The sequence below is a fragment of the Galeopterus variegatus genome, unplaced genomic scaffold (assembly GCF_000696425.1).
Source record: "Galeopterus variegatus unplaced genomic scaffold, G_variegatus-3.0.2 Scaffold7394, whole genome shotgun sequence".
NCBI classification, from domain to species: Eukaryota; Metazoa; Chordata; class Mammalia; order Dermoptera; family Cynocephalidae; genus Galeopterus; species Galeopterus variegatus.
In genome coordinates this window covers 67,060-77,941 of record NW_007733505.1, presented here as the reverse complement: position 1 = coordinate 77,941, position 10,882 = coordinate 67,060, and the positions used below count along the sequence as shown (strand labels likewise).

Here is a 10,882-nt window from a genome sequence, read left to right as displayed (position 1 = left end):
AGAGAGAGAGAGAGAGAGAGATTGATTGTTGGAGAGACAGAGATAGGAAGGCAGAGGGAAAGACAGAGACCAGGAGACCAAGGGATAACCCAGCTGCTTTCTTGACAGTAAAGCATCTTATCTTCCTTTCTGCATAAGTTCAGGATCTCAGGTTTGAGAGGATGAATACAGTGGCCTTCAAAATGTGGTACTTCCTGCCCCGGCTGCCAGCATGCTTCCTGCAGGACTGAGGATGGATGGGATGAGAAAGTGGCTGCCTTTCCTCCAGCCCCTCCATCGTGGCTGAGAATGGTTGCATGGGAATGTTCCATCCTTTCCTGTTTTGATGGGTGCTCGATTTTCAAATAAAATTTGTCCCTCCTTCCCCCTGGTTCTTCTCTTAATAAGCATGCCCACAGAGGCCCAGCCCCTGCCCTCATGGGCGGGTGCACAGAGAGGTTGACCAGCAGCCTCCACCTGGTTGATTGGGGCTGTCCTGAAGTGAGCAGCAGATACCATGAAAGTGCCCAGGGGCGTGCAGCCGGCCAGGGAGTGGTGGCATTGTAGGGGGCAAGGTGCTGGTTAGTGAGGCCTTCTTGGGGCTTGGAGCTGTTGGAACTGATGTTGAAGGATTGGTAGAAATCCTGGAGCTGGAGATGAGATGGGGAGTTGCATTTTGAACAGGGCGAAGAGCATGGGGGCAAAGAAAGTCCTCACACCCCCCAGAGCTCCGGGGCTGCAGAGTCAGCGTGAGGAAGGAGGTGCTGGAAAAGGAAGTTTGGACATCACTGTGTAGGGGATAGGAGCCAGGAAAGGGGTTGAAACAACAGCATTTTAGAAACATACCTTAAAAACCTCCAAAAAATAATGATGGTATTTAATCTAGAATTAGTTCATGTTACTGGTTGCCCGTGTTTTATGAAAAAGGATTTGCAATTAGATGAGAACGTTTGGTTAATCTTAAAATGTTCCATTTTGGGGCATTGGCCATATTTCTTAAGAGCCGGAACCTGTCCTGAGGTGGAGCCCAAGTTGTGTTTAATGGCTTGCGCTGGGATGTCTTCACAGTTTAGACACCTACTTGAGGAAGAGTAGTAATGTGCGTTCAAGCCCTTAATATTCATGTGGACTCGAGCTCGTATTTTCTAAGGGATGAGATGATTTTGTAGTTACCCAGTGCAGGTGAGTGCAGCAAGCCCTGCAGATGCAGTAAAGAGCCTCCCACTAGATTTATGGGGGATGTGGAGCCATTGCTCTGAGAATAAAATATTCATGAAATAAAGATGAGAACTGCACAAATGGGAGGTGACATGAGGACTGACGGATGAATCATCCATCACGGGCTGGGAGCTTGGAATTCTCAATGCTTCCTGCCTCGCCTGCCCTCACCTGGCCCTTGCTTCCATTGCAGACAGGCACCGACGGAGGCCAGGGCTGGGCGGCAGGGCAGAGCTCTGGCCAATGGGCCAGGGTCCATCTGTGTGCCCCCGCCATGCTGCTGTCCATGGGACTTTGGGTCCCAGGCCCCCTCCCGTGACTCCACATCCTCCCTGCCTCCATGCTTTTCATGCCTTCTCCAACTACATGTAGAGATTTTCTCTTCTGCACTTTTTGCTCTTCATTTATCCCAGCCCAATAGTGCTGCACGGAGGAGTCAACGAGGGTAGGTGTGTAGAGTGACTTAGGGATGTACCTGGCCCAGGGACATGCTTGGATAATGGTGGCCAAAGACTTGGGGATAGGCCATGAGGAATATGGGGGAGCCAGTCACACCTTAGGGCACTTTCCCCATGCCGGGCAGGTGACATACTATCTTCTTACCCTTCTTCAACAATATGCGAGGAAGGTGTCCTTAAGCCCAGGAACTGAGACTCAGAGTGACCCGGGCAGAGCTGGGATGGGAAGGATGTCTGCCCCCTGACACTTACTGCCTCCCAGAGGCAGGGTCGTGGAAGGCTGGGGCGCTGGGCTTTGCATTGGGAATGAAGGCTGTGACTCAGTGTTCCTCCCTGGCGAGGCTCCTGGCTCCTGGTTAAGCATTTACATTCTCTGAGCCCCAGTTTCACTCCTGCCAAAAACTGGGCACGGCCTGAGAGCTGTACTGCTGAGATCAGGTGGCTTGGCATGAGGGTGTGGATAGTGAGCGTGCATGTGTCAGCCCTTAGCGCAGTGTTCATTTTTTTTTTTTTTTCCTTTTTGTCTTTTTTCATGTCCGGCAACGGATCGCAACCCTCAGTGTCGCGCCCGTACCGGACCGGGACCGGCAACAGGATCGCAACCCTCGGTGTCGCGCCCGCCCCTCGCTCAGCCAGTGAGCGGGAACTGGTCTGCATGTGGGATCCGAACCCTCGGCGGGAGCACCACCGCGCTCCCAAGCGGCGCATTGTAGCAGTGCGCCACCGGGCCGGCCCTAGCGCAGTGTTCAGAGAGAAGGCACTGAGCTTTTATCACACACCGCTCTGTATCTCAGAGTCAGCTCACTGGCCAAGCCTCCGCAGCCTGCCGTCGCTGGCGTCCTCCCTTACTGGGTGTGATTCCGCTTTGCCGGTGATTGTTTACCTGTCTGTCTCTGCTTCAAACCTGCCGGTGCCTCCTCACCTCTGCACTCCCATCAACTTTCCCTCTCTCTGGAACAGTGGAAGCTCTCGTTAAGGGGTGATGAATATAATCGAAGTATTGAGCACCTTCTGGGTACCACAGACCAAGACAGATGTCTTACCAAGAACATTAGCTCATCTTGTAGTAGGAGCTCGAAAGTATTTATTGAATGAATGAACCAGTCTGGGCCCCTATAAAGAAAATGTTATTAATGTTAAATTGTATAATCATTGCAGCTGGATCAATGGCTTTCCATTCTGGCTGCACATCAGAGGTGATTAATTCTGGAGCCTTTTAGAAATACAGATGCCTGGGCCCCATTTTCCAAAGGGTTATATTAAGGAGACCTGGACAGCTGTAATTTTCCCAAAATATCCACATGGGCTTCTGATCTCCTTCCAGGGATGAAAGCTCCTGGTCCACACCAACCTTCCGAGGTGAGACTGGGAACGCACAGCCTGGCACGAGGGAAAAGCACCCAGGTTTTGGAGCCAGGCAAGTGTGAGCTCTGATCCTGACGCTCCACTTGCCATGGGATGTGTGACCTTGGAAAGGCCTCCCCGCTAGCCTCAGTGCACTCCTGTTAACCTGCTGCTACCACCTATGGTGTGCAGCAGAGGTAGTTTCCCTCTCTTTACCCTCCTATGCAAAATCTGTGATCGAGCTGATCAGAACTTTTTCTCATGATCCTTTGAAAAACTTCCCCTCATCTCCTGAAACTGCTTCATTGACTTACTGTTCAGCTCCTTTGTTCATACTCTCAGACCCCCAGCCCAGCCCTTTGGGGTCAGGCAAATCTTGGGAGTAACACCCAAGAAGACCACGCTGGTGGCATTTCTCCCAGCTGCTGGGTCTCACTTACCACTGCTTGGTCTCAGTATTAACAGCAGAACCCCGCGATGACCGTCCAGTCGGGGGAAGTCCCTCAGCCCCCGTTTTTTCCTGCCCAACTTAAAGCAGGAGCTGTTGGCCTCCAAACAAAGTCAGTTCTAACAAGTCCCATGTGGAACAGACTGTTATATAGATGGCAGTTTACTTAATTACCATTTTCCAATACACTGTATTATTTCCACCTTGGTGAGCAGTGGCTTAATTACAGAACTTTATCTCTCTGCAAGGCAGTGCCTGGGAGAGGTTCCCCAGTACCCTCTGCCGGGGCATCTGTCGTCATGTTTAATATAGGGTGAGAAACGCAGAGCTGGAGTTGGGCCGGATTTGAAGGCAGGCAGTGAATTTTATGTCATATTCAGGGATGTTTGACTAGGTCAGTTACCTACGTTAAATTTATGAAGGCAGCAATAAGGTTCCAAGTCTCTTTCCACAGCTGTCATTACCTGGCAGAACACTGAAACCTTGCGATAATGAGGATATAAACTGATGTAGTTCATGTAAAAAAAAAAAGCCCATTATTGGAATTTGCATAGCATAATAGAATGCAACATTTTGTCTAAAAGATGGATAATTATTCAAATCACTCCTGCCTCTTTCCTTGGGTAGGCTGATTACTCCTGCCTCCTCTTTCCTTGGCCGGAGGAACAGAAGGTACCACCAGCCGTGACTCTGTGTGTGCTAAATCTGTGTGGCCCCAGGTGATACAAGAAAAGGCTTCTGGAGTTTCCAGATGAGGTTCTCTGCACCTCTGCATTTTTTCTCCAGAAAGGATAGGGAGGCATTGGCTTCAGTTCTATTCCTTTTCTAGACCAGTTAAACAATCAGTACAGGGGGCTCGTGATGGCAGCCTCTTCTACCAGGGCTTGTCTTGGTGTTGGAGCTGCAGGGAGGAATGGAACTTAAACAGAACGAGGTCCCACTGGTGTGGGGAGGATGGATTTCTTCACAGCCATTGGGGTTGGGAAGCTCTCCCTGGACAGTTTGCTCATTCGTTGAGTGTCCTGACAGGGGGAGGTTAAAGCCTAATGTATAACCACGATTGGGAGCTGATTCGCACTGCACAGATTTGCAGTCTTTGGAACTGCTTCTTCTGCCCTTAATTTGAGGCAAGGAAACAAAAACATGGGTTTAGGAAACTACGTATTCAAACTCTTGCCTTCAGACATACTGACTCAGAGGTAATTGGCCATCTCCATACCCACTCCCTGGGTTGGTCTTTATTCTAAATGCTTTGATATGGCTCGATCAGCTCCTCACAGTGGTGTTTATTATGCTAGATTGGTGCCTGTGCCCTGCCGCTTTTGCAACCCACTGCCCCTTCCACCTCCTCTCTCTCTCGTACTTCAGTGGCAAAGTCACCCACGCCAGAGACCTGCCTTGCTCACGTTTCTCTTCGGCTGGTTTGTCTTCCCCAGAGCTGTCCTTATGTTTGTTTCCCTGCCATTAGGTAGAGAGGGTTTCTTCCCCTCCCACCCCCACACTGTCATGCCCCCTGCCTCCCTGGGGCCTTCTTGGACAGGAAGTTACCCTTCTTCTCTCTCCAAACCCTGGCAAAACGGAGAGCACCTGCTGAACACCCGCCCTGGCTCAGCACTCAAGTGACTCGTCTCCTCCAACTGCAAGAGTCAACACGGCTGGAGCCAAGGCACTTGCTCCCCACTTCAAAATAGTCCACGCTTCAACTTTATTAGTCTTTCCAATCCCAAAAGGATCTTTAAGGTTCTGAAAGGAAAATAGGGAGGAGGAAAAGGCAAGATGGTGCAACCAACCAACTCCTCCGATGACCCCCAGCACCTCCCATCCATCAGTTTTCCTTCCATGGAAACAAAGGTCTCTGCCAGTGGGGTGCCCGGCTTTGCCAGGCTTCTCCAAGCTTCGCTGACTGCAAAGAGAAGGGACAGCTATCTTATTAAACCCAAAAAGTATCTGAAATTCTCTCTCAACTTCTCCAGCTTCCAGGCTCCCTGGTACCAGTCGTGTGCTCTTCGTACATTTGGAAATGAAAATAGCCTGTAGGCACAAATATTCACCAAAATGGTTGTGGCACTTTGGCTAATGCAGATGAAGGAGTTGATCAGCAGCTTAGTGGGAGCTCATAATAGCCATGAGAAGGCTGGAGATGCAGGCTTGGTGGTGGGCAGGTCAGGGCTTGTCCAGCGACCTGGGACCCAGGATCTAGGAGTTTGGCAGTGGAGCAGAAAGTGTGGTGATGTGCTACAGCTCTAACTATCTCTTTGTTCAGGATACAGATTCAGTCCTTTTGTCCTTGTTTGGGTTGTGGTCCTTTCTCTTTAGCCAGATGAGCAGGTCACCTTAGTGGGAATAGTAATTCCCTGAAAGCAAATAAACCATAGACTTCTTTAGGAAGAGATCATTTATGTTATGAGGCTCCAAGCCATGAACGCACCGTATAAAGTTATAAAATACTATAAAGAAAAGTTTCACATGCAAAAATAAAACAAAACAGACAAATAAAACACATAAAAAGGGACAAAGTGGCACAGAGCTGACTCCACCATGGTGTGAGGTAATTAAGAACTTGAATTGGGTTTGTCATCTATTTTACAGACTTTCAAAGGAGTCAGTGAAAGCCTCGCAGGAATGATCAGGCAGGCAAGTAGAGGTCTGGTATTCTCCAGCTACTTCCCTCAATTTCACCCACGACACTTGCCACCCAGAAGTGTCCCCAATTCAGAGATGGTCTCTCTGCACTGACAAATTAGCTCTGCTTGTGTGGGGCTTCAGATACTGGAATCTTGGCTCTTCCTCTGGGGCTGTGCCGATGATTTCTGATGTCATTTCCACCCATGACACCCAGCCACATCCCATAGTCTCCTCCACCCTCCAAACAGTTGGCTCTCTCTCTCTTTTTTTTTTTTAATTTTTGTCTTTTTTGTGACCGGTAAGGGGATTGCAACCCTTGGCTTGGTGTCGCCCGCACCGCACTCAGCCAGTGAGCGCACTGGCCATCCCTATATAGGATCCGAACCCGCGGCAAGAGCGCCGCTGCGCTCCCAGCGCCGCACTCTCCTGAGTGAGCCATGGGGTCGGCCCAAACAGTTGACTCTCTTATTCTCGGATTTCCTCTGGCCTGGATGAGTTCTTCATTGCCTTATGGATGTTGTCAGTTTTCTCATCTGGGAGAGGTTCTGGGAATGACAGCAGGTGTCCCACCAGAAGCGAAGCTCTGCATGCAGGTTGTGAACTCACAGAGCTGGGGGAGAGCGGTGGGCCTGCTTTCTGCACGCCAGGGGTAGTGGGGTGAGGAGTGAACCACAGAGCATTTTAGTTCCTTGCCTGAGAAGCACTGAGCTGTGCTTCATTGGGGTTCGCCCTGTGGTTGGTGCACTCGTAGCTGGGGGGGCTCATGACACTCATTTGGGGAGGCCGCCTCCTGGGGACACCCCCTCTTACCAGCCCCACAGGAGCTCAAAACAGGTGCTGGAACAGCTCTTTAGATTTGCATGATTCCTTCTTTTTCCTTTTGAAGGCATTTTTCAGGGCTTCCAAATTTCTTGGTGTTTCTAACAAGGTGAACAGCGGACAGGTTCCTCTCTCCAATATCTGACGTCAACGTTAGAACATCCAAGGGGTCATGTCTTGGGCTGAGCTATGACCCGGCGTTGCTCTCAGAGCTTGACGTGAGGTAGGGGCAGGCAGCAGTCATCACCCCGCCTGGCACACTGGCCCCTGTGCTGCCTGCAAATAGAACTGCAGCTTCTAACCTCATCTGGAAGCCAGCACGTCCCCTCTGCTGGGCACCTGGTCTTGTGCCCCACCTCACAGGGGGGAAACCGAGGAAGTAGATGGCATCTTCGAGCTTTCAAACAATTCGACCACCTTGATTTACTCTGACATTGTCAGCCAATCATCAAGTTATTTGAAAGGAATGATATTTGTCCTGTCTTATTTTCTTTCTTGAGCAAGCAAATAAATGAACAAAACAATTTCCTGTGATGCCACCTTCCATGGTGAGACAGTGTCAGGTGTGGAGATGACCTATTTAGGCAGCCTCTGCCCTCATGACCCCAGGAAAGTCAGCTGACCCCAGGGAAGCCCTTCTCCTCACTGTTCCCACCCCATTCCCACCGAGAAACCCACATCCCATCAGCCTTCCAGACAGGGACATGTCCCCCGTCCCTGGCCAATCTGGAGAGATTGTACAGGGAGAACAGGGCTCCCGGGTGGGACAGGGCTTCTCTCATGCTCCACACTTCTGTGCTGCCTCTGGCACTCCTGGGGCTTGTGACTCTGGGGAGGTTATTGAACCTTCCTGAAACGGAGCCTCCTTTTGTGGCAGGCAGGCTGATCATTCCAAGTCTTCTGAACATTGTGAATGGCAAATGTCAAGCACATGGGGCACTTTAGGGGTTTAAGGACCATTCCCCTTATCCCCGTGGGACTCCTTCCTTTCCCTTCTGTCTCTGCCAAATCTTCAAAGTGTCTTGTCCCGAAGGTTGCCTCTGGGTGTGGCAGTGATTCTAGGCTGAGAGCAGGGGCTGGCACGATGCAGCCAAGGCCTACTGGCAGGGTCTTTGCCACCTAGGGATTAGTGTCCTAGCCTGTGGGGTCCCCAGAGAACTGAGGATTGTCCATGCAATGAGGGGAGGTGGGAGCAATGGAAGTGTACTCACCCCCTGTCCATCAGGCTGAACAGGCCTGGTGTTTCCAGACACTCAGAGTTTATAGCAAGCCAGCCTTGGCCCACTGGTAGGGCTTGACCTGACCTTCCCGTGCTTTCCCTCCAGGACAAAGAAGTGAATTTGGAGCAGGTCCACCGGCGCATGAACAGCCTAATGGACGAAGACATTGCTCACAAGCAGATTTCCCCAGCGTCGATTGAGCTCTCAGCCCTGGAGATGGGGGGCCTGGCTCCCACACAGGCGTTGGAGCCAACGCGGGAGTACCAGAACACCCAGCTGTCAGTCAGCACCTTCCTGCCGGAGCAAAGCAGCCACAGCACGAGCCGGACACTCTCTTCAGGGCCTGGTAGCAACCTGCCACTGCCACTGAGCAGCTCAGCCACCATGCCCTCCATGCAGTGCAAACACAGGTCGCCCAACGGGGGGCTGTTCCGACAGAGCCCTGTGAAGACCCCCATCCCCATGTCCTTCCAGCCTGTGCCTGGAGGCGTCCTCCCAGAGGCTCTGGACACCTCCCACGGCACCTCCATCTGACTGCGCCGCCTGCCCGCCCGCCCACCCACCCGACCAGCAGAGCTTTTTAATACAAGAAACAACAACACACACCACACACACGCACACACAGAGACTCTTTCATTTTTCTTGTACATACATGTAAATAACGACAGAATGGAGTGGGGTAAAAGTGTATTTTGAATATTCCCAATTTTCGAAGTCAGTAAAAAAAAAAAAACACAAAAACTGTATGAATGACTTTGTAAATTTTGTTCTATATGAATAAAAAGGCAAATTACTTGTGATCGTTCTGAAGTGCCAAAGGAGCCCCCTGTTCCTGGGCCTTTCTGAGGGCAGGAAGGGGGATCAGATGAGGAGCCCCTCCCTGCCGAGGAGAAGGGGAGACAGGAGCCCCAAGTGCTGCTCATGTGCTGCGGTGTGTCCCATGACTTCCCACCTCGCTGCCAGCTCCTGGCCACCCCCTTCCTCTCTTAGTCCCCTTCTGCAGGTAAAGAGTGAGCCTGGCCCATTGGGCCACAGCACTGTAGGGCGATCAACTGTTCCTGGTGGCCTGGGGCTGAGGAGATGACACGGGGCAGTCCTGGGCCACCAAGGAGAGGTGGTCACCCACTGTGGGTGGCTGCAGTGTGTGTCTTCCCGTGGCCCGAGAGCAGCCACCAGTGCTGAGCCAACAGCTTCTGAGGGCTTTGTGCTGATGTGCTCTGGAATCATCCCACTGGCCTGGCTTTTCATTTTCTTTTCCTAATTAGAAGAACCAGAGAGGGACAAAAGGTGAGGGCATGTGGATGGGCCCCACCATTGCCTCAGGGAGGCTGGGTGGAGGTGGGCTTGGCCGGGTGGAGGCCCATGGGGATGGGGAGATGCGAGTTATGGCCGGCCGTGTGCACCGGGTGCAGTGGTGGGAGGAGAAGCCAGGTAGAAGACTGTTCCCTTGGGTTTGGGTCCACGGTTCCATGTGAGAGAGGAAAGTATGGCCGCAGGTGCAGGGAGCGGGAGTAATGTGGTTTCAGGTTAAAGGATCCTGTTGGAGGAAGTTGGGGGAGGTGGCCTTGGTGAGTGAGCTAGTACTCCAGGTGATGGGGAGGCCAGGGACTAGAGAAGGTAGACCAGGTAGGGAAGAGCCTAGACCCTTAGTAGAAAAGCATCACTTTGTGTGATGTAAAAACAAGTAACTCCAATCCCCCAGGGCAGTTGCTCACAGCCTGCAAAGTAAAGGTATGTCTCCTGAGTCTGAAGCCCTGCAGGCAGTCTGCGAAACAGGGTCAGACCCCAGCTTCACCACCTTCTTCAGCTCGGGAGTCCTCCAGCAGCGGTCCAGCCCACAGCCACTGCGAACATCATGCATCCTCTGAGATTATGATGAACTTGCTGGGAAACCCTGTTTCACGAGGCCAGGATGACCTAACAGCCTCCCGCCCTCCAGCGCCCTTCCTGGGGCAACTAAACTAGAGAACCAGAGAAAGAACCATGAGGAGTGGAGGAATCGCAGGAATCTGAGCTGTGTCTCTTCAATTCCTCTTTTTCTGAAGACAAAGGAGATTCTAATCTCCTAACCTGTCAGGATGGAGAACACAGCCCTCGTGCCTCAAGGGGGGCAGGCTCCTGCCCCCAGCAGCAATCAGGGGGCTGAGAGCCTGGGTCTGTGGTCACGGAAAAATACTAAGTCCTGTTGATTGCCCCTTCTACAGCCTCGTACAGTCACTCAAGAGATGTATTTATGAGGGTAATAACCAGCCCAGGATTGATTTCTTTCCTGAAGTCCCTAGTGACATGATTGAGCAGTAAGAAACGCCGCATCACACACTCAGCTAGAAGCACCCTGCAGAAGAGAGTATTCATAGTTCATTATGTTATTTATCTCTGGGTGCTGAGGGTGGCCTGATATTTGTGCTACCAAGGTGATCCATTGACATTTGTCCAGAGTGTGTGGAGGCTGAGCTGGAAGTGCCTGCTGAAGCCTAGGTGGGGTGTCTTTGCCCCGAGGAAGAGCAGACTTCATCTTCTTTCCATGTGCATGTTGAGGGACCTGCCCTGGCTGGTCAATTTTTCATATATATATATATATTTTTTTTTTTTTCAGTCAAACTCTCATCTCACTGCCTTATCTCATAACCAAGTCTGTCTTTTCCTTTTTTTTCCCTCTAAGATGACCTATCTTCTGGGACATACCATCGATATGGATGTCTTCTTAGATGGCTTTGCTTAGAATGAGTGTCAGGGAGAAGAGAGAAATGGAGGGTGTGTGTGTGTGTGTG

The 10,882-nt window shown here is 51.3% G+C and overlaps 1 protein-coding gene across 1 annotated transcript in view; it reads left to right on the top strand.

The window, feature by feature from the left end:
* The window catches only part of LOC103607398 (glutamate receptor ionotropic, delta-1-like), a 22,132-nt gene extending 13,216 nt beyond the window's left edge, over window positions 1–8,916 (top strand). Inside the window, exon 4 of the mRNA XM_008591907.1 lies at window positions 8,217–8,916. Coding sequence (XP_008590129.1) covers window positions 8,217–8,645 — 429 coding nt within the window. The 3' untranslated portion in view covers window positions 8,646–8,916. The remainder of the gene's footprint in view (window positions 1–8,216) is intronic.
* The last annotated feature ends 1,966 nt before the right edge of the window (window positions 8,917–10,882 follow it).